The 23,544-nt window shown below is 38.9% G+C and overlaps 1 protein-coding gene across 20 annotated transcripts in view; it reads left to right on the top strand.

Moving 5' to 3' along the window:
• The window catches only part of NCKAP5 (NCK associated protein 5), a 441,589-nt gene that overhangs the window by 307,020 nt on the left and 111,025 nt on the right, over positions 1 to 23,544 (top strand). For 18 of the 20 annotated variants that reach the window (XM_040704243.2, XM_040704245.2, XM_040704244.2 and 15 more), the window contains 2 exons: positions 6,532 to 6,622; positions 21,596 to 21,745. In XM_040704243.2, the coding sequence (XP_040560177.1) occupies positions 6,532 to 6,622; positions 21,596 to 21,745 (241 nt within the window). Of the gene's footprint in view, positions 1 to 6,531; positions 6,623 to 11,621; positions 11,902 to 21,595; positions 21,746 to 23,544 lie in introns of those variants that run through there. The other 2 variants (XM_040704253.1, XM_040704252.2) reach the window with 2 other exon arrangements.

Here is a 23,544-nt window from a genome sequence, read left to right as displayed (position 1 = left end):
TGGCCTTGCAATAGCTGGCTTCATCTTGCACAGAATGCTTTGGTGTTTTTGTATGTGTAGCTGTTCTGTAGGTAGCATGCACTGCAGGCGAAAGTTTGAGTAGACTTTGAGTATGTTTTCAGAAGAATGGTTTAGCATCAGCTTATGCAGTTTGGGTCTGCCACAAAGAAATGCCACAGGGCTGAGCTGGCTGCCCAGAGGCTGGGCTGGGGAACAGGCTGTGCTGGTGCTGCAGGAAGAGGATTTGTGTAGTATTTGTGAATTGAGGTATACCCTTACTGAGAGCAGACTGTATGAACATAAGTCATACATTATATATGTCTTTCTGTTGCTGTAGAGGGTATTACTTCATTTTCTAACTGAAGTCCTAAGGCTGGATATTGTGCATTCTGTAGGCTTTGCCTTGCACGCTGCTCTAGGGCATGTACCGGTGTCGTATCCTAAGCAGAACTGAAAATGCAGAGAAAACCCCATGGGGTTTAGAGCCTCAACATTTCCCATCTGTCAGTTCTCCTTAAAGTTTATCATGTATCTTTTTTTACTTCTCTCTTTGCTTTTTAAAAAATCCATTTTCAATACCTCAATTATTTGGAGAAGCTGCTGTAAGCCTCCAGGCTACCTCCCCATTCAAGGTAACGCTCCGACACTGTGCTGCAGGTTCCCTGGGAGCAATGGGGCCAGACAGAACCCCAGGAAGGAGAGATCACGTCTGCCTGGTATCTCCAGGGCTTGCATAGGAGGGCCGAGGTTCTGGGGGCTGTAGGCACAGCTAGTAGTCATCTCAGTACAGAGATGTGCCCCAGGTCAAGGGGAGAGCGGGTGGCCTCATCTGGAGGTGATACACATCCAGTTTGAAACTGTACATGAGTGAGCAAACAAAGTTTGAGAGCTGTCAGAGAGAAGCTTTCTGTTTGGTTGTATTGTGGGTTTGAGAGAGGGCTGGAAGGTTGGAGAGGAACACAGCAGGCTGCCACAAAGCTTAACAGATTGCAGCCTGCAAAGAGACAACCAGAGTCCAGCTGGTGAAAATGCCACCTGGTTCTCAGCTCCTGGGAGTGCTCAGAGCTGTAGGGAAAGGCCTGGAAGAGGCTGAAAGCTGAGAAATTACATGGGAACTTGTTCCTTAGTCCATGGTCAGTCTGTACAAAGGGCCAGAGAGCTCAAGGACCTGAAACCCAGGCCACATCTCCAGGGAGGCTGTAACTTAAAATAGGAACAAAGAGACTTGAGCTGGAGATGGCCCAGGAGAGAGGCAGGAAGCATCACTGTTGTGCAGGCAGGAGCTGGAAGAAAAAACCCACTTGAGAATTTAAAGTACACAGAACTAAGTTAAGCTAAAGATGCAGAAGGAACTGTTACTGATATTTTTTCTCTAAGGCTTTCAAAAGAGCCATGTGCCTGCTGCATGACATGGGGAAGTGGAAGAGACTGAAATGCAAACCTCAGCTGCTGCAGTGTCTGCAGAAAGCTTTGGACACATCTCTGTAAGGCTGTAAGTCAGCACGAAGTAGAAGGAATTCTTGTGACGTGACTTTGAAATAACCACCAAATACTGTCACCTCAGCTTGAGGGTGATGAAGAGAGGAGGTGATAGCACCTAGCAAAAGGCAGCTGCCAGCCTGCGGAGTTACTGAAGGAAATAGGTCACAGGAGAAGGGGTTGAGCTGTCATGCACTTTCTGGAGCAGGAGCAACTACGTGCTACCTGTCCCTTGAAGGGAGAGGCATAAAAAGGGCTGCATGGATGCTGCTGAACAGAGTGAAGGATATGCAGTGTGTAGCCCCTTTGCTAGAAGGGGAATTGAAGATCAGGATTTATGGAAAAACTTTATTTCAAAGAAAGCTTGCTTTGTCAAGAACAGGCTTTAGTTCTGGAGAGATCAAACACCTCTAAGGGGTTTGCTGCAGGGGAGAGAAGAGAAGGAGTTTCAGCTGCAGTGAAACAGGACATAAAAACATGTACTGTACGGTGAAGAGCTGGTCAGATAAAATCCCCTACATGTGAAATTACTGTGGCAAACTGTGAGAGATGTCAGCAGCTGGGTCAGGCAGGAGATGGAGGCAGCACAGCTGTCAGAAACCATCAGGAATCTTAACAATCAAGTATCCTACAGCCCAGTGATCCTTGCAGGCAGGTCCTGGCTGCTGAACGAGATCCGAGCTGCAGAAACAATACAGGGAAGGCCAGAGCATCCATGGCCGCTGTGCAGCTCCACAGCCAGGGAGCGATGTTTCCTCTTCTTCAGCCATTCCCTCAGCCCTCATGCCTGGAAACATGCAGAAAAACAGCCAAAATAAATGCTACACGTTGCAGTTTGATTGATTTCCTGATATTCTCTCAGCAGCACTGGACAAATTACATGTTTAAAATGTAGGAATGACTGATTTTGTTACAGGAGGCGAGGACCTTTGAATCATAAATTCAACTCGTCAGCTGTTGACCCTGTTATCTAATTAATTTCATAAACTGCTCAGCTGTCTTAAAGCTGTTTAGGTTTCCCATCCCATTACTGTGCCTGGCAGAACAGCTTCAGAGTCTCTTCAGTGATTAAATACATTCTAATTTCAGTCTGACTGTATCTGTAAGTATTTCAAACCACTGAACTTCCGTTTTGTTTTATCAGTCATTGACCTTAGGTTGATGCAGTCTTCTTTCCCATTTTACTTTTTCACACTGATTCATTTGTGGAAGTCAGGCCATGGTCAGCCCCCGTTCTCTGAGGTTCAGGAAGATCCGTTCTTCCATCTCTTCCCATGACACAGGTTCTTGGTTCCTGCAAACAGCCTCTGAGCTGCCTTTCACCAAACGCTCTGTGAGTGAGCTGCTCCTGAACACTGATGATTGCAATTGCAGATAATATTCTGGATGAAAACCTGATAGTGCTTCCCACAGTAACATTAATATTTTATGTTCCTTAAACTCATGTATTCCATGAACAGATTCTAGTCTCAGAGTGCCTCATTTCTTCTTCTGTTTAATGCTTTCAGAACTTTGTCCTTGGTTTAGGGCTGGTGGAGGACTGTTTCTCTGCTCTGGCATTTTGACAAGAGACTTTTAAAGGCTGGTCTCAAACATGGGTTTCATTTGGTTTTCCCCTGAAGAGAATCTTTTTCTTTTTTTTTTTTTTTAATAAATTGAAAGGAACACTTCAGTTTAAAAAAACTTCAATTTTCTATTCAAATAATGGATGTAAGAGGAATTTTAATGGTACTGAGATACTTCAGATGAATAGACACTTAACAGAACACTAAAAAAAAAAAAGGAGAAAATAAATGTTCTTAAAGTGATTGAAAAAAGTAGACTCAGGATGGTGAGATTTAGAGACAGTTTTTGCAGATTGTAACAGCTTGATAGTTATATAAGATACACAGGATCCTTGACAAAACAGGTTTTCTAGCATTGGCCAGCAAGCAGACAGAACACGTGCGTGGGGGATAGCTCTGCTAGCTGTGATCAGTAAGTGCTTAATACTGGAGTGGGTCCACCTAGCATATTAGAACCATAACTAAGAGTAGGTGACCTTAGTGCTTACCAGAAGGGGGAAAGGTCCCCTGTGGTGCATTGAGATAGCCTTTCCGAAGGTGTTTTTCTTCCAAAATGTACATGTCCTCTGGAAGCTTTCTTCAGGGAGCAAAACATGGTATTGTGATATTTCATGTTCAGTTTACGGAGTATCAACAATTTTTGTATTCTTTAACACTGTGGAAAATGTTATAGTTTGTAATATAACAATCACTTTTTAATTAGTGTGCCATTAATTCAGGCTCCAGAGATTCTAATTTATGGGAAGCAAGCCTCAGTTATTACTCCGTGCCATGTTTGGTTAAGCAATCCTAACTAGAAAATGGCAAACTGGGGTGCTGGTGAAGAAGCAGCAGCTTGTGAGCTGCAGGAGCACTGTTCATCAGAGCTCCACAGTAAATCTGACTATAAACATATTTATATTCGATGTTTGACAGAAACTGGTTTGCTCTTTCTGTTTTTGGATGTTCCATGGATACCCAAAGCTTCTCTCCTTGCTGCTTTTGTAGTGACATGACAGCACGGGCAGTATCTCTGCCATACCTGCGGTTCAGCTGCATGGCTGTCAGCGTTTTAAAACTGTAATAATAGCAGCAAAGAAAACAAGAAGACTGCACTGTGTTTAACTGAGAGCTTTGTCATGTTGCAAATTGTATTCTGTAGCTTAGAAATCTATGCGCTGCTCAGTGGCATTTCTAATTGCCACGTGAAGCAGTGTGTGAGGCAGTCACTGTAAGGCGGTTAGATAGGACGAGCCGGGTATCCTGAACACCTGAATGTGATTGAAAGTGAAATGACCTACTGAACTCAAGCAGTCTTTGAGATTATTCTGAGCTGGTTTATTGGTGATGTATGTAATATGTAACTAAACTTCATTTTCATTGATACTGTTAGGCCTAAATGGAAAAAGGTCTCACTTTAGTGAAAGTGGAACCTACCCTTCCACTGATTTTTAGTTATTACTTTTGTTTAGCTTTCTGTAGGATATACTTTCTGTACCTATATGGAAACATAGTAATTACAATAAGAATTATACTACATCATCAATTTAAAAAAATGAAATAGTAAGTATATGAATAAAGGAGATCTGTCAGCAAGGACTAAACAAATATCCATTATGAACCAAAAAGATGTATTCCTTTGTGTAAGAGGAAACTGATTAAGGTCAGCCTGTGAGCGGAAATGGTTGGATCTGCAACTGAAAAACTGCACCACTGTCTGCACTAGAGATTAGAGCTGGCTTATTTTTATTCACATTTGGTCAACAGATGGTCCAACTGTTCTGTGGGCATTCTGGCAATCTAGAAGTCTGCACATCAATGACAAAAAACCCATCGTACGAATAAGGAAAATGTCAGTGGGCATCTTGGCAGAATGAATACTTCACAGCGTCAGCTTCTTGAGAAGCAGCATAGCTGGCTGACTTGCAAGGAGAAAACCCAGTAAAACATCATATTATTGCTAAATTAGCCAACACCATTCATTCTGATAAGACTGAAAGAGCAGAAAGGCTTTGAGGCAGACATAGCTTCTATAAAGATAATGCTGTTGGCCTTTTGCCAGAGCAGTTAGCTAATATTTGCTGTCTCACTGGATTGTTACCTTAGAAATAATATTAAAAAAAAAAAAATGATATGCTGTGAATAATTCTTCTGCTCAATTGCATTTGCAGAGAATGGTGCATTGAAGTCCCAGTTTCCCCAAGCACCACAGAAATGAACAGCAGCAGGCAGTTTCCAGCCTGATGTTCCCGGGAATACTGGCATTTTTCAAGGCTGCTGTTCTGATGTGCAGCCTATCTGGCAATGTGGTGCAAGGTGTTAATCCTTCTCCCTTGCCTGCATGTCACCTCACACGTAGCCCATAGCATTGTCCCTTCCTAGGCCCGCTTCCAAGCCGGGCTGTTTTTCCATCTGTGTCTTCCAGACTGAGACAGCTTCAGGTGGAAGCGAGGAAAACTGTTGCTTCTGCACAGCTGAAGAAGTGCCATAGGAGTGAGAATGTGGATGAGGGAGAACACGAGGGGCTGCGGCTGGATGTCACTTTTCCAACTTCTGTCTTGAAACCCTCCTTCTTCCTTGCTTTGTCCATCACTGCTGCTCTGACTTATGATCTTTTTCCTCTTCTTACCCATAGTCACAGAGGTGAAACCTGCTTCAGTCCCATGGACTGAGCACACAGTCACTCTCAGTGACATCCACTCTGCCTATAGGATTTAGTTTATGATTTACCTTGGTTGGCCTCACTAAGTGACTACAGTGGTCCTGCTGTCTGAAGGAGCAGAGCTCATTCTATTCAGAAGGGTTAGTGCTGTTCTTAGCTCTAACGTGCTGAACGAATGGAGGAAGATCAAAGACAGCTTTTGATGGTAGCCATTAGCACCTTCCAAAATGAGAGTGAAAACATTCTTTACGCTGATGGAAGTGAGGTTGATTATGTTTTCCTGAGATGGTAATACCAGACTGTAGGCGACACTTGCTTTTTACATCCCTTTGAAAGAGCAGAGAGGTGAATGTATTGAGCAGCTGTGCCTCCATAAACAAATGTACTGGCACACACTGCTGCACCTATCAGAGAGAGTAAATGCTGGTAATGTATTTGACAGTCTGTCTAAATTGCACAAAGCTGGCAATTGGCTAGAAACACAGCAGTTTCTTTTTGAATCTGACTGATTTTGTTACTAACTGACAGTAATTTTATCATGTTGTTTGGTTGTAGTGTTGACAAGGTGAGCTTGTTGCTGATACTTGTTTTTAATTTTTGTAACTGAGCTACAGTAGGATTTTAACAATGCACCTAATTACTGTGCACATTCAGAGATAAAAGAGTGCTCTTAATGTGTTATTCATAACATGGAGTATGAGAACATTATAAGGCCAGGATTTCCTTTAAATATTAATTTCATGGTAGCCATGGATGCGTTTGGCTCTTGTGAAGAACAAGAACACTGAATGCAGCTCTAAATTTTGTTCCATGCAGTTGACTTACATAAATATTTTCATTCTCTAGAATGGAGGAAACGGTGAGAAATCTACTACAGAGCCAAGGATCCCCAGGCCAGAATGGAGAAGGAACTGTCAATATCATGAAGGCATATCAGGTTGTAGTGACTTATTACCTATTTTCTTGTGATAGAAAAGTTCTTTAAATCCAAAGTCTCACTATTGAGATAAATGTGTTGGACAATTTTCCTCTGTTTGTTACAAATGCTTACAAATGGTTGCTGATAACCATCTACATTTTTCCAGGTGTTCTCTCACCATAGTCAAAGGCTTTTTGTTTTTACTGTCACTATTATCTGCAGTTGTTACTTTGCACAGCTTACAGGGGACAGTGAAACTAGTTTTGAAGACTTTCTTAAAGTGTTTGTTATTTTAAGTAATATATTCCAGCATCCCTAGAAGACATAGATGCTTTTGACAACTTGACATTAGGGTGGATAATTTTATCAGCTCATATTCTTATTGAGTTTGAGGTTTCCATATCAAGCTGCATAATTTACTGCTTGTGGTAGGTGTGTTTTATTAGCCTCACTTGGGGTAGAGGGAAAGTGTCTCAGGACAGATTTTAAGAAAGCAATGATTTCAGAGCTTTTTGTATGGAACTGGGTCAGTTTGTGCTGTTTATGAGAAAGGAGAGTTGTACATTTCTCTACTGTACTGCTGTGTTCTGGAAGCAATGAACCTGAGGTGGTGGGAAGCCTCTGATGGTGGAAAGTCTCTGGAAACAAGAATGATCTACAGCCCAGCTAATCAGATATTCTGCACATTAGTCCTTCTAAAAAGCACTCGCTGAAGGCAGTTCTGTGCTCTATCTTTTTGAAAAATAAGCATTTCTTATGAAGATATAAAATGCTGAAATCGTTGTGTGAAAGTCTGTATGGGGTACCAACCCTTCTGATAAGACACTTTTCGAAACGTTTACTTACCACACTCCTTTCGTACAGAAGGAGCAAAAATACAGCCATATAGCTAAACAAAAATGCGTATTAAGAAGTATTTATTGCTATAATTGAATTTTCATTTTAAGCTGGGATTGAAGGGAAAAAGAATCTTTTAAGTTAACCTTCCAAAATAATCAATTTTTCTTGGTAAAATGATAGCCTGTAGAATTTAATTTCAGGATGAATTAAACTTTTTGTTCATCTCATAATATAGAACACTGTGCTTTCAGAAACTGGTTACATCTATATTTTACTCGCTACCCTTTTGGAACCTGAAACCAAAACTCAGTTCCCTCTTCTTGGTTGAGTTCCCTCCTCGCTCCTGTCGCTATTCAGTGGGTATTCTGAAGTGGACTTTGTTTCATTCTCAAACTTGGGTGGATTCCTTGTTTGTTTATAACATAAATGTTTATGAAAGATTTTATTACCAGCTTTTCTACACAATGTTCTACCTTGGAAACCAGAGTAGGATGATACTAGAATTAGGTTTTAGTTTCTTTGGATTTTGTTTTTGAACTTTCAACAAAGAAGGAAAAAACCTATTTTTGTTTCCATCAAGATGAGGTGTTTTGTAGGTTTCTTTGGGGGCTAAAAGCAGAAAATTATTAGCTGTGTGATCTTTTTGAAAGTAGAAATTTCATGCATGTACTGATGTCCTAGAGAGGAGTTAAACTGATCTTTCCAATTTCTGTATTTGTACATTTCAGTGTAAGTTTTTCTTAATGTTTTCTTTGCATTATAGTTTTTGGAATGAGGAAGGATTTATGTTTTTTTGTTTTGTTTTGTTTTGTTTTGTTTTTCCTTTCTTTGGGGCACAGGCATTTGTTGTCACCTGCCAGTCAGAAGAATGGTACCATGGCATGTTTAGTGTGAAATCTCATGTGTTTATTTTCAGTCCATCACAAGAAAAAGTTTTGCCCAGTTAGTGACATGGAAAGCAATTCATTGTTTCCTTTCAGCTCTAGCAAACTGCCCCCTTCACCTATCACATTGCTCTCTAATATTTTTTTCCTTTCTTTCTGGACATGAGGTTTTTGAAGCTGCTGGGTAATAGCTGGGGCTCATTCCGCAGAGCAGAGTCAGATGGAGTGTAGCCATCTCTGTTTCGGGACCTTAGAGGACCCTGTTACTCTAGGATTGTTTTTAATCTTGTGCTTTGCATTGTATAACAATGTCCTTCTCTTCCTGTTCTCTTCTTCTTGAAGAAGTTTCACTGCTTGTTTTAATTTTACTCATGGTAATTATGTCAGCTTGTACTTTATCAACTCTCATAGCTTTTTATTACAAATATGTGGTTTTCTTTGCTTATGAGTTCCTTTTCCTAATTCATGACTCAGAAACAACGCTTTTCCCTTTCCTGAAGGAATAGCTCATGTACTGCATCATGTACCAGTCTGTGATGAGTAAAATAGGTAAAAATATGGAACATGCCTATGAGCATTGTGGTTTTCCTGAACGTCTCTTTGAGTTATTCATCATTCCATTCTTTTTGTTCAAATGTTATGACAAACTTTTGAAGAGTTTGTTTTCTGAGAATTTCAAGGAATGGCTCCATTCACATGGAAAACAGGGCACGTCAGCCCTTATACTGCTTTGTAGGCTACAAATAGGTTCTCTTGTTGTATGTTTGTTACTCAGTGATGAAGCAAAAACTGTGCAGTGAGTTAGGCAACAACCACGTGTAATAAAAGATAATACCTGAAACACTCATCAAAACAGAGTTGGCAAAAACATCTGTGATCTGAAATGAGAAACATATTAGTAAAGCATTGTAAGAATAGTGAATATGTTACTGAAACCAACTGTGGAAATCATGAGCAAACATATAATCTAAATGTAAGATGAATTCTGTTACAAAAACTGGTTCCAGGCTTGGCAAGAAGCACCAGTATTGCGATAGAAACTTTTCATTTATATCTTTTTCAGATATGCCCAGACCATTTTTTGATGTACTTACAAGGGTAATTCACAAATGGAAATAGAACTTCAATGTAGAGCCTAGGTGAAGTTTCTTTATACCCTGATATATTCAGTTTTTTGCGAACATGATAACCATATTATCATCCTGTGTTATGAAGTAAAGTATAGATGTGAGCTAACACAGGAAAAAAGGCTTTCTTGAAATGAATTCCAAATGGTGTGTATATATATATATATATTTATACACACATATCTTCATATAAAGATACAGAACTCACTGAATCTGTAAATACTACCATAGTTTTTAAAGCCATCCTTTATAATCATGCAGTTACCTTGTAGAAAGTATTCTGAGTTGTACCTGTTCTCTGTAATAAGTACCGTGCAATCCCCACTCAGTACTCTTGAGAATTTCAGATTTTAGTGCTGTTTCACAGCCACGTATTTTGTAACAAATGAGGACATGCTAGGAGAGCTCTTCTGTGACTTAGCAACATATGCCCCATATTCTCTGACACCACGCTAAGTTAGCTTTAGTGTGTGTACTCTGTTCAAATTAATGTCTGCATACATCTGTGCAATAAATGCTTTTGATCTATTGACCATTGTCTACATATTTGTTTTTTACAAATCTAATTATAGTTCTGGGATTTATGAAATTGAGTTCTTATTATAATATCAATAAGCCTGACTCCAGAATAAATATTGTTGCTAATGAACATTAAATGTTGCACAGTGATCATGTCAGAGGAATAATAATAAGATAGAGCCTAGAGTGTACAGTATTATTACAATATTGTGTCATGTCTTGTCAAGATTCTTACTTTTAGCAAAATATTCTAACCCTTCCATAGAGCTAGCTGCCCTACGGGAGTTTAATTTGCTGGACTTACAGATGGATGATGTGATTTCTGTAGGGAAAATGATTATAGAAGCAGGATTGTAAATAAAATTCTCTATTACCATTTTGCATAATAATAACATTGGGAACATTTATAATGAATGTTCACATAAATGTAGATATGAATACTTGGGATTTGAATTCATGTGAACCATCATGCTTCTTGCTTAAGTGTTTATATGACAAAAAGGTTCTAGTGTATGAGCTTGTATGTTTCAAAGAGGCATTATCCAGCTACAAGTAAGACTGTGAAAGGCCAAACCAATACCTTACATATTACTACTACTGTCCCTGAAGCTACTACTACTTTATTTTACAGGGAAAGTGATCCCCAGAAACAATTGTGAACAGTACTTCAGTCCAAAAAGCTAAAACAAGCACCACTGCAGACTTTTCTTCCTAAGTTTGTGTTTTGGATATCCAAAACTAGAGTCAGTTCCCTGCTCGATCACATTACCAAATGTCTGGAGTCTTACCTGGTTACAGATCAATCAATGTCTTTCAGATTTTCTTTGAACTGCTTTTCTGTCAGTGTCCAGTAATCAAAATAGATGAGGAAAAGTGTTTGCTGTAAGTTCATGATTTGTTACAATTCTGGAATTGTCAAGATGGACAGGAAAGCTCAGGACAGACATGGCATCAGAGGGGAAGGACAATCTCCCATTTCAAGTGCTGCGTTCAGGAGATTAGATTTCGATTCCTTGCTTTGACACAAATGTTTCTGTTTCCTTGAGCAAATACACTTCATCCGTCTATTTTTTTTACCTTTGTCTATAAGAAGATGGTAACAACATACCTTTTTTCTCTTAGGTACATTTAAGATGACATCAATGTGTATGAACTGCTGTTTCTGATAACAGGAGCACTTATAGCCAAATAATGAGTAGAAAAAGATAAAAGTAAAAAGAGACTTTTTGTATTTTGGTAGACCTGAAAAAAGGCATATTTCTCCCAAACGATTTTGCTCAACATACTGTACGCTATTACTATACTTCTAATAGGAAATGAATCAATTTCAAGTGGAGATATCCTCTCTTATATTAAAAAATGTAGGAGAGAATTTTTGCTATGGGGAGATGAGTACTCATGACTGAAGCCTTTACAGCCTTTCCTGAGCCCCACTGTGCTTCTTTGAAGTAAAGTCTCCAAAAGAATACTGCAGTGGGGAGCAGATTCTTTCCCCTGCTGGGAACTGACATCCTGGCTTTTACACAGCCTGAAGCCCATCCCCATCAAACATCATAGGCCCAGTCATCCCTGAGTGTCTGTGTTAGGGATTTTGTTGAGGAGAATGAACCCATTCTGAGGTCAGTGCTGTTGAGTCATCACCAAGCAGTCTGGTTGGGGATTATGGATAGCCTTAATAGTAGGATGCTTCAGGTTTCTTTGGCCCTGGATGTAACTGAGAGCAGGAGTTTGAGTCCTTCCATATCTTTCTGATAGTGATAAGTGTCCTTTCTCATGTTTTGTCCCTCTGTCCATTTTGGCACCCATCAGGCTAAACTCTAACTGGTAGCAGAAAGTTTGAACAATTGTAGCCTAGGAATTTAGAGGGACTCTTCAAGCTGGCTGGAAGGTGGTAGGAATCTTTGGTCTGGAAGGATGACAGGATTTGGTAAGTAACTTCAGAAGTGATTTCATAGGTTTCAGGGTTAAAAGAATGGCACACAGAGCCCCACGGGGGACATCTGTCCCATTTGCAGGACATCACCACCAGGGCAGTAATCTGTTCACACTGCAGCTTCACTTGAATGGCTTTGTGCTTAAGAAAGTTCAGGTCCATTTTCTGCCTGTAAATATGTGTTCTTGTGCCTGCCTTAGCTACAAGTATGAAAGAAGATTATGAAGACTCGTAATGACTCTTGATACTGATAACTTCAACACAAAGATAAAATAATGTCAATTCTAAATGACCTTCATCTCTCAGTTGTGAAGCCTGTAGTGTTTTGCTAGTTGCTTTCTGAAACAGGCATCTGTGAGGTGAGACTACATGAATGATGCAGGCATATTTCAGGTGGCAGTGTTGGCCAGATCAGCCTGATTTCTTGTCGGTGTGTTTTATGAGTATCAAATGTGGAGCAGTTGTTGAGGCTGTCACTTCAAACTTGTACAGACGTTGGTGTCAACAGCTCTATCATGAGAAGAAAAACTGTATCTGTTGCACTATAATTTTATCTTTACACAAAATTATGCAAGTTTAATGTTCAGGCCACTGATGCGTAACATTTTATAGAAGGGACATGGTCTTGAATTGGAAAAAAGGCACTAGCTGAATTCCCTCGTTGAAATCCACCTAGAATTTTTAAGACCAACTTCTATTGCAGAGAGAAAATATATCCTTTAAATTAAACTCACATCTCTGGGATGGAAGTGCACACAGGAGACTGCGTCAGCCAGATCCCCTCATCTAGGAAGGAGAATATTACAAGGCAAAGCCTGGCAGTTTTGTGTCTCCCAGGGAAGGATTGAAGTGGAGCCTCCCACACTCTTGGGAGCTCCAATAGAAGTGCTGGACTGTCAGGGACATGAGGATACGCTCTTGTTCTGCTTTTCCATGCGGAGAAATTCAGGACCAGCTCTGTAACAAGTAATTCCTTACAGGTTTTTCTTCTGGTGGCTTTCCACCAGCGTGCAGAGATTCTGTTAAATATTTGTTCCCATATTTAGCTAAATTGAGGTTGGATTCTTGTCCACAGAGGAGAGTGACGTGCTCTTCAGACACTGTTCAAAATTACAGTTTAGTCGTAAGGAACCTGTGTGCAAACAGTTCTCCCCTTTTGATCATTTGTTTGTAATACAGCAACAAAGCAATGGAATTATGCTTAGCATAACTGAAGTCTCATAGCCGAAATTTGCAATTTGTGTGTCTGTGTTTCTCAGAAAACAAGCTGCTCTTGCCTTCCCAGGATTTTCTATATATCTATAAAAAAAGTAGTGAAGATTGACTGCTATGATGATACTATTATGTATTATAATTAGTGTAATTCTCCACTTATATTTTCCTTGACAATATAGTATCATTGTATTATTTTTATCTTTTGCTTTATTTTTCCTCAAGATCTTTTTTTTTTTTCTTTGAGTGAGTGCACAAAAACCATACATTAGCTGAATCCCTATACGTATGAAACATGCATAACAAATTCATAGACATTCTGGAAAACAAGATGATGAGGTGATTCACAGCCTGACAGACGAAGATCATCCTAATATGTACAGAGACTTCTCATTTATGCACAGCAGGTTACCTGCAGCCTGAATCTTGCCCTTAATGGTGTTCTTATGGTTGTCCTTCTCTTAATTCAGGGGTTGTATGTGCGAAAAGAGTATGGCTCTAACATACCACTGCTCAGTCATCCTAAGAGATTGCAGTAACCTCTTGGAGTTCACAGCAGCTATCAGTTTTCAAATAATCTTTCTACTGTTTGGAGAGATGCCAAGATCTTTGAATACGAAGGCGAATTTGTTGGCACGCTTCCCATGGCACCCAGTGCTACTTCCAGCCCAGCTCTGACTGAACAGAACAGTGGGATCCCCATGGAATTGTCAGCTTCCATCTGGCAGCTGCTTTCAGAGCTCCCAGGTCTGAGGTCTGTCTCCTGGCTCTCGACCAAAAAATTTTAATGAGACAGTCTGGCCTGTCCCATGTCTATCTGGATCCATGTCGGACTGCAGAAGTGTTTTGTTGAGCTAACACTGCATTGCCCATCCTGGGCAGTGATACTGAAAAGGTTCTCGTTGAGCAAGAGGATCTGGCCAGTAATAAGAACCATCCTTATCTCCCTAATTCTGAGTAAAGATAATGAATAAGAAATAATACAGACTATTTACGTCAACCATTTTAATTCCAATTTGTGTTCCTTGGTATTGGATTAGTAGGGATCCTCGTGGCCTTCTTTGTACCTGCTCCAGCACCTCTGCATCTTTCTTGTGATGGTGACCCCAGCCCTGGTTACAGTACTCCGGATGGGGCCTCAGGAAGGCAGAGCAGAGGGGATCAGACACCTTCCTCTCCCTGCTGGCCACCTCTCTTTTGATGCAGCCCAGGATACAGTTGGCTTTCTGGGCCGAAATGCATGTTACCTTTGAAAATTATTTAATCATAAGAATGCACGTAACAGTATGTTTATCCTGGAAATGATTTGCACTACTGATCAAAGAAAAAACCTGGTTATGTTATAATATACTTTTTTTTTTTTTCCCCACAGGTTGCTTCTTAGGTCAGGTTCAATACTTGTGCTTATGGGTGAACTAGTCAGTTAGTATATTGCTCTCATTCTAAAACATTAGTTAATACTTATCTTCAGATATGTTCTTTAGAGTTACTTGTGATATTTCCAAAAGAAATCGTATTCATAAAACTGGATCAACAAGTATAAGTTCTTAGGGGACTTTCTTGTGGGGAAAAAAAAAAGCCACCACCAACAAACAGCACTTGAATTGTTTCATTTCATTAAAAAGAGCAATTTGGCCTTCATCCAAGTGGTAAAAAGACATTATTAAAAACAAAATGTGAAAGGGTTGCAAAGGGAATAAAAATAGACTTCTTTCTAGCAATTTAAATCCAGAGTAATTCTATTGCCTTAATTACATAAAATTTACCAAATGAATTTTCAGAATAGTTTGGCTTGTTTGTACTTCAGTCAAGGGTAGGTATTTTAATGCTGCCACTTCAGTCTAGTGTAGTTAGTTTAGTACTTACAGACTCATTCAGGAAAGTTTAAATGCTGCACATAGATTTTCTGAGAGGAAAGGTGATTACTTGAAGAGTGGTACTAACGAACCAATTAGTAAGGAGAGTACCTCCATAAAAAATCCTGGTGCGTATTCTCATAATATCACATAAACACATATGAGGAAGAAACAGCTTAGCTCTTGAAATGCCTTTTTTTTTTTCCTGGCAGTGTCATTGCTACGGAATGTTGCTGAAGTGTTCCATTTTGAAAAGGCGATAGCAAACAAGCAGGCTGAGCATTGCCCTGCCATCCCTGTGCCTGAGGCCCGCCTTGCAAGAGTCACCTTCAGAATTGTCACTGATTTTGGCAGCTGAAGTGCCAGGGAGGAGGGTGATGCTGATAATGTGTGTGTCTGTTTGCTAAAGCCAGGATGGTGTCAACAGCAATAATTGGCCACAGGTTGGAGTAGCTCACTTCGATACCCCGGACTGACTTTCAGATGGGGACCTCAGAACAGGAAATTCCATCTACTCTTACTGATCTGCTAAGTTCAGTCATTAGTGATTACTGTGAAGGCTTTCTTTATTACAGTCCTCTTGATCCAAACTTTGTCGAAGATATGTATTTCTGATGCATGGAACAGCCAATGAAAGCATCATTGGGAAGTTTACTAATGTGACTACAGAATGCTCAGTAAGGGCGATAGGCTGTAAGATTGAATGTTCTGAGAGAAGAATAATACGTAGAACGTTCGGATTGATAAACGAGTGGTAGGAGGCTTGTAACAGAAACATAAAGAAAGTACTTTGTTCTCTTTTCCACCACCCATATTTAATCTAGGGAGTGTTATTGCTCACTGTGTTCAATCTGTAAGTCAAATCCAGAGATGAAAAACAAAAAGTTCTATGTTTTTCCTGACAGTGGTGATGTTAAACTGTGAAGAGTTTGAGATGATTCTGTAAAGCATTCTGATATATGTGCATTCCTCTCTTTTTCTTCAATTTTTGTCAGCTTCTTTTGAACAGGAGCTATTAGGTAAACAAAAATGTATTATTATTGTATTTGCTGATGTTCTCTCTAAAGCAAAACTGTTTTAGTCTGTGCTTCCACTGGGAGGAAATGAAACACGAGAACAGCTGAATACATAGAGGTAGACTGGGTAAAAACAGAAGTTGTGTTCATAGCTCTGTATGAGAAATGATTTAGATTGCGCCATCTAGTTATATGTAACGTTTTAAGATTTTAAATGGATTGCTCAGTTTTTGTTTTTTTCAGACTTGGGTCCTGGTGTTTAAGCACACTGCCATTTGCAGATAAAGCAGATAAAAAAAATATTGCAGATAGCCATATTCATGTCACATCAGTATCTGGGCCTTTACAAAGCATCTAATAGGAGATGCTGTGAATCCATCACTCCTACTTCACATTGCTCTTATTTAATGTACAATTGTCCTTTCTGTACTTAAGGTTTGACTAAATGAAACAGGTTATAGAACACATCAGAATATACTGCAAAAGTGTCAGAGGTCATTGATATAAGGCATTGAGCCACATTGAGCAATTCATTATGAGAAAAGAAAAAAGATTATGTCAGGGAGAGAAAGGTGAATAGGATGATGCTGGAAAACATTTTAAACCTTTTTGGAATTTTAAGTCAGTAGTCCTTGGAGCAATTGCTGCCTTTTTTCAGTTTGTGCAGTCAAATTGTTTGAGCTCATTGTGCATAGCTTGGGGCTGTTTTTCCGTGCAAGTACAAAGGAACCCTCATCTACTATTTTTATCTACATTGGCAGTCTGAACATTCTCGTTTCATATCGCTCACTTGCAGTGAAGAATAGTGCTGAACACTAGGAGGTCTGCAGTGAAAATAACACTGAGAGCGCATAGTCTGTGAATACATCAAGACTGTAGAGGGGCCTTGCAAGAAACAAAATTTAGAATTTATTATTACATACACAGTTCTGTATATGGTTTTGTAAATTGCAGCTCAGGTTTTGGAGGTTAACAGTGTGCCTTTATGACAGCAGGAAAGAGTGTTAAGACTGTAGAACTAAAGGAAGCTACCTGGATTACCAAATGGAGATAGTGAAATCCAAGACACTGCACAGTGCCTACCTTTTTTTGAAAGGCCCATAGAAGCTTCTGAGACATGTTCATGGGAAGTGCTAAAGGTTTGAAGCGCTGAGCCAGTTAGCTTGGGCTCCACATTGGCTGCATTCTGGGGTGCTTGCTACCACTGGCTACATAACCTGCTAATAACCACATTGCAAAAAATGCTGTTTTTTCTTAAGTGTTTCTAAGCAATCGGAAGCAGTCAGCATGTGTTCTACATATATGTTTTTTCTTGCGTATGTGTGACTTAAGTGTACTATTTGGAAAAATGCAGGCATTCATCAGAATAATTTGAATTGGTAACCCTTATAAAGCCATATACATACAATATACAATCCATATAAATAAACATTTCAGAAGTTGAAGAATTAAAAGGAATTCAGAAAGAAAAAAAATGAAGTCTAGCATCACAATCTGACACTGTAAATGGGCACAGAGATAGTTTGAGAGATCTTTACTGCATTGCATCCAAAATGCTACACTCCTGTGGAGGAATTTGTGTTAATCATATGAGCGTGATCTTTAGCTTCTGTAAGTAAGGATGCCATTTCTAATTATTACTTGTCAATTTCCATACAAACAAGTCGTCATCAAATGCTCATTGAGAAAATCAGCATCTCAAAGATCTCGATCTTTTTAAAATTCTTGTTTGGCTCAAGCAGAATTTTGTGACATGACCTTGGGGAATATTGCTATTTATAACCAGTACTGTAAAGTATAGATTCATTTATAGCATGTTATATTACTGTAGCCACTTCTCCAATGAACTTTGCAATATCTCTGATTGAAGGTCCTCTCTGGATAACCTGTTCCAGTGACCATATATCAACCTTCATGTTAAACAAAGATCTTGATTGTGTTCTAACGTGTTCAAAAAGATCTTATCATCAAGCAACTTCCAAGAAGAGCCTTGCCTCTGTCTTCTCTGCTCCCTACCATCAGATGCCTTTCTGTACAGTTATTTCCTGGCCTGTTCTGCTGCATGAGGTCCTTCCTTTCTATTGTGAGACTTTCCATTTCTCTTGCTGGCAGCTGTAGCATAGGCTGTGCTGCTGCTGCTTCTTTTTTTTACGTGTTCAATGAGATCTTCTCTTGTGGTAGTTTGGTTAACAGTGCTAAAGATTTCTGTTTTCGTAAAGGTTTTTAATTAGTGTAGGTGGTTCCTGCATTGTAAAATGGCAAATTAAGAAAAATTGGAATGTGAGGTGCCTGAGGAGCTATGTGATCATTTCACGTAATGTGTTTGTCATTACTACTAGAGAGGAGCCCTGATTCCAATTAATGCCTGATCATTTTTTTCATTGTAGAAAAGAAAATCTAGAATCTTTTTAAATTATTCTTTGCATCATCAGCCTTTTAGCCTTCTTGTTTCGATATTTTGTAGATGCAAATTGAAATATTTTAAACGGAATTCATTTTTTCCACCTTTGCACATCTGTATGCTGTAATTCCTAAAAAGCGACTTAAGAATGGAGAAAGGGAAGGAATGGCAAACCAAGATATTACCAATGAAACTTTAAAAGTACAGTCCTGAGATGCCAGTGGGTAAGAAATAGCTGGCTAAGCATCCCTTTGACATTTGTCTGTTCCTTGGAAAGATGATGTCTTGAAGGAAGGGCACTGAACTCAGCTGCCAGTGAGTAATGCTGAGTCCAAAGGCTCAGCGTATTGCCTATCTGGTAAAAAGGAGGAGGTGGATTCTGAAATAACTAGTTTGATGTCTTTCATCTTTTTGCAAGTTTCCATATGAACTTTCCTATCACTTTGGTCATTCCTTTGTTTATAAAGAGTGAAAACACTTTCTTGTCCAGTGCTCTCAAAGGTGGGCAAGACTGGCTTTAGACGTTTATTTATATTCCTACATACTCCAGGACAATTATCATTTGGAATTCCAAGTATATTTCCTGCTCTCTTAATTTATTGTTATTTCCTACTTCAACTAACTGAAAGCCAACTTTGTAATGAGTCTCAGTCAGGTCGCTGCATTGTATGGCTTCATAGATCAATGTCTTCAATGATTTATATCTTCCCATTGATTCTAGAAAGCTAGCCATTTCCAGGATGCTGGCTGTGTTTTCATCTGTTGTTTTCTATTGGCTGTAGGACCTGCAGTGTTTGATCAAAGGGTTCATCATCAGTACACTATTTGCTTGATTTATAGAGCAAACCGAGTATGTAGAAATAATGGTCAGGGTAGGATGTCATTTTAGATTTGCATGATACTGTTGGTTTCAGGAAAGCAGCAACAGTTTAAACCAGTTTGAGAAGCTTTGCAAGATGGGACTAGATAGTAAGTTTCTCATTAATTTCAGTGGGAACAGGCCTACAGTGAACAGCATAATCCTGGTTTCCTTACAGAAAGATTTGAATATTTCATATTCTTATTGTCTCTTTGTTGACATAGAGTATTAGAGATGTCAATGAAGCTTTACTGTAGAATTCTCATCAGGCAGTTTGCATACTGGTATAGGCTTGAATCTTGAATTCTAATTGCTCTGGGGAGATCAAGAGCTGGGCTCTGTTTTGTCTTTCATTGCTGTGATTTTTGCCTGCCCAACTTACTGCCAGAGCACAGTCTCCACCTGGAACCTCTTCATAGAATTGAAACTGCATTGATCAGCAGGATAGCACCTGCTCTGCCTTTGCTGTACTTCTGACCTGAGAGCGTATTGCTCTTGCAAATCCAGCCTGACTTTCATTGTTCAATACATGAGGCATACAACAGAGATGTTTTAAAAGTTTCAAACAGTGGTCTTCCAGGTAACACAAGCACTGTGGGAATCTAGGAAAAAAAAAAAGAGCAAGCTGTTCTATCCCATTTTTTGCTAATCAACATCATGTAGGAGACCCATATTTCCTCTTGGAAGATTCTCTCTCTCTGCCCCTCTCTGCCTCCTCCTTGCAGCAGCTTTCTTTGACATTAGCAGGAGTCTGTCCTACCCTTTGTCATCTTACCCTTAACTTGATTTTAAGTGCAAATTATATTTATTCTACAGCTTTTCCAGATAGAGTTCATGATATACACTGGTTTATTAATAAATGTGTGAGCTGTACTTACACATTCAAGCAGAGGTAACAGTATTAAATATTTAGGGATATTCTCGTGCACATCATAGGATATCACAGGATATTCTTGAGTATGCCACTACTGTGCCAAGTTCATCAGATTTTGTAATTAGAAGATGAATAGGTTGCTTCCTTAGGTGATAGATGTTGGGGATTTACTCTGATTGAAGTTGCATTACTCCCCTTTCTGTGATGAAATATCACAGGCTATACTTTCTTCTATCTCTTCTATGTATGTGAGCCACATCCAGTACGTCTCTCTCTCTCCTAAAAATAACTGTTTGTGTTTGAAATACAACAAAGAGGTACCTATGTTAAATTAGGTTTTGAGTTCATTGAAATGCACTCATCAAGGTAACTTGAAGGGAAAATGGTTTAATGGCTCTTTTATAGATGCTCTATCATTGTACCGAGGAGTAGCAAGCCAGAATAAAACATGACTATACTTACGGTTCCTTTGTGATCATGACAACAGTAATGCTGGGTGCCTGATGGAATGGCTCTTTGAAGTAAACTTTCTGAGGCTCTGTGCCTCATGGTTTGTGTCAGAGTATTCAGTGAGTGAGCCCATAACTTATAAAACTGACTTTTGATTAAAGTTCTGACATGGTAGTAGCCTATTTCTAAGCTAGCTGGATTTTTAAAAAGACGTGGCTAAACGTGATTCACAGTGCTGATTTGTAATTCATTTGTGTTTATGGGTTTTAGTTAAGACAGTGTTTTGCTCTTAACTCTTGAAGAGTTATCAGATATTTGCAGTTATTCACGTTAGATTGGTTCTTCATGAAAATACATGGTTTTTTTGCTTAGATTGAATTTTTGTTTTCTGCTTGTAGTCTTGATATTTTACTTGCTCTTTGATGCATAATTAATAGTGTTAGAGGCATTCAATGTTCAAACTTAGGATTTTTATAGACATCTTTTAAATCTAAACAGCCATTAAACAGCAGCAGATAATAATACCCAATGTGACTGTCGCTGTCAGTTGTATATTAGTGATATACCTTAAAATCAGCATTTGGGTAATAGTTTGGTTTTTAGCCCAATATTTAGCAACTGAAATATTAGCTCAAGATGATGAAAAAGTTAAATATATTGGGCACAATGTTTGCTTTTCCTTAATTATAAACTACTTTATATCTCAGTGTTTCCATTGAAAGTTATTATGTTCAATTTTCATTGCAACCTTTAAAGAAAATTCAAGTTATTCTATTAAAAAAAGATGAAATCCAAACTGTGAAATTCTAAAGTATGTGTAGTACTTCATTTCTGTGTACATTTTTGTTGAATTGGACTAGCAGCATATTTAACAAACCCTTCATGACTCAATTTAGTTAGTACAATAAGTAGTAACTTCCTCTGTCTTCTTTTAATTTGTATGCAAGGGAGATCTGTAGACACATGTGTAGTTAACTTATTTCTTCCTGTGAGTAATGACAATGTAAAACACTGTTTCAGGAAAAGCTGTCAGAAGACAGTAGGAAATGCAAAGAAGTCATGGAAAAAAATCACACAGCAGTAGATGAAGATTCAAGAAATGAAAGCAACAGCACTGAAGAGGAAAAAGAAAAGACAAAATTGCTATTGGAGCGTTTGAAAGCTCTGGAGGTAAGAAATACAACAGTTTCACACATAAAAGCTCGTTCTGCCCCCTGCCACATTCATTTATTCTCACTGAATCTCCCCTGTAGTATAAATCTAATCTTTCACAGTTCACCTACGCTCATTTTAGGTTCTATAATCTTGAACGAAACTCAAAGACCATGTAGATACTGGATGGGGTGCATCTATAGGGCAAGAGTGTTCTTGGCAGCAGGCTGGATGGACTTAGTACAGAGCTTTAAACTAGATTCAGCTGGGGAAGAGGTTGTATTTCTCAATGACAGTGAAGAGCTAGGGAACACTGCCAGTTTAGGAAGGAATGGGGAAATCCCTATGAACTGTCTCAAAGAAATTAGGGAGAGCTTCTCTAAAGTGATGGTGTGTCCAGTAGTTCAGCTGCAGTGCCTCTACGCCAGTGCAGAATGGAAAACAAGCAGGAGTTGGAAACCATACTGCAGTTACAAAACCATGACCTGATTGCTGTCATGAATGGTCTAAATAGCTATCAAAGTAGAAAGATTAACTTTAGAACCATCATTAATTGTGGTCTAAGATAATTAAAACAAAATGCTGTTAATTGTGTGTTGCTTAATGGCATGTATTCTTGCACTCGTTTTTGTCTTGAGGAATGTAAATAGTGATGTCAAGGACTCTGTGGTTTATTAATTGTTACATGCTTTTTTTTTAGTTATATGCAATTTGCAGTTTGAATCCTTTAGTATATGCAGAGTAATTACTCTAAATATTTTATTAATCTATATAAAAAGGAAGGAAAAATTGCTGTTTGCTAGTTCCTGTGAAGCGAGTGTCAGAATGTTTAATCTTACTTTCCATGATTAGATATTATTGCATGATCCACAATTAATAAAATCAGTGATTGTAGTAAAGTATTTAGTGAAGTTGGTTCTCCATCTGTGCACTGTAGAGTCTGAAGGCTGCCTATATATAACATACGGAATGTAAGTGAAAATATGAAACCCATTTCATTAGTAGTTTTTATTATAATTTCATTAATATCAGCACTTTAAAAGATCTTACAATATCTCTTCATATTACTTTATTTTTTATTCATTCGGTTTGGTTTTTGACAAGTTTTGCTTGTGCCAGGATGTAGCCTCATGTGTTAGAGCATCCATCCTTCCACCCTACCCATCTTACTGCTGTGATGTGCCTCTCTTGTAATAAGGGACTGTATATATACATGTGCACGTATATATGTGTGTATAAACGTAGTTTACAGTGTTCATCTAGGGAAAAGTGTGAGCAAGTGGTGTCGTGTTTTTATTATACAAATGCTTTGAGTCAGCACTTTGTTTGTTTTTCTGATGAATACCTTCTCTTGACTGGTCACACTCAAACAAACAAAGAAAAAAAAAACATTGAATAAGTCCAAGCTAATTTTGAGTGAAAGAAGAGAAAGAAAGAAAAGCTGTCCACCAGCACACAACCAAGTGGAGAGTTTAGTCTCTATGTGTACAATATCGCAGATTTAGATTCTGTCCTTTTGAATACCTATATGGGCAAAAACAGCTCCTGTTTCTTGCACAGAATAATTTTTCTCTGTCCCTGTTGGTTACTGTGGCAGATGTGAGGTGAGTGGTGGTTTTCTGCTGGAATTCCTGTCAAGGTGAGGAAAGCTGTAGTCATCTCAGTCTGCTGGATACTGACTGGCAAATTATCAGCTTTAAGTGGGAAACAGGGCTTCATTTTCAGAAGGAACTTTCTTTAAATGAATTCCTTATCAGTGGAGTTGTATTTAGAATTTATTTTCTTATTCTTGGGTGCTGTCAGAGGTATTGTCAAAT

The sequence above is a fragment of the Gallus gallus genome, chromosome 7 (genome assembly GCF_016699485.2).
Source record: "Gallus gallus isolate bGalGal1 chromosome 7, bGalGal1.mat.broiler.GRCg7b, whole genome shotgun sequence".
Taxonomy (NCBI): domain Eukaryota; kingdom Metazoa; phylum Chordata; class Aves; order Galliformes; family Phasianidae; genus Gallus; species Gallus gallus.
The sequence above is the reverse complement of the archived record's forward strand: the minus strand, read 5'-3'. Positions and strand labels throughout refer to the sequence as shown.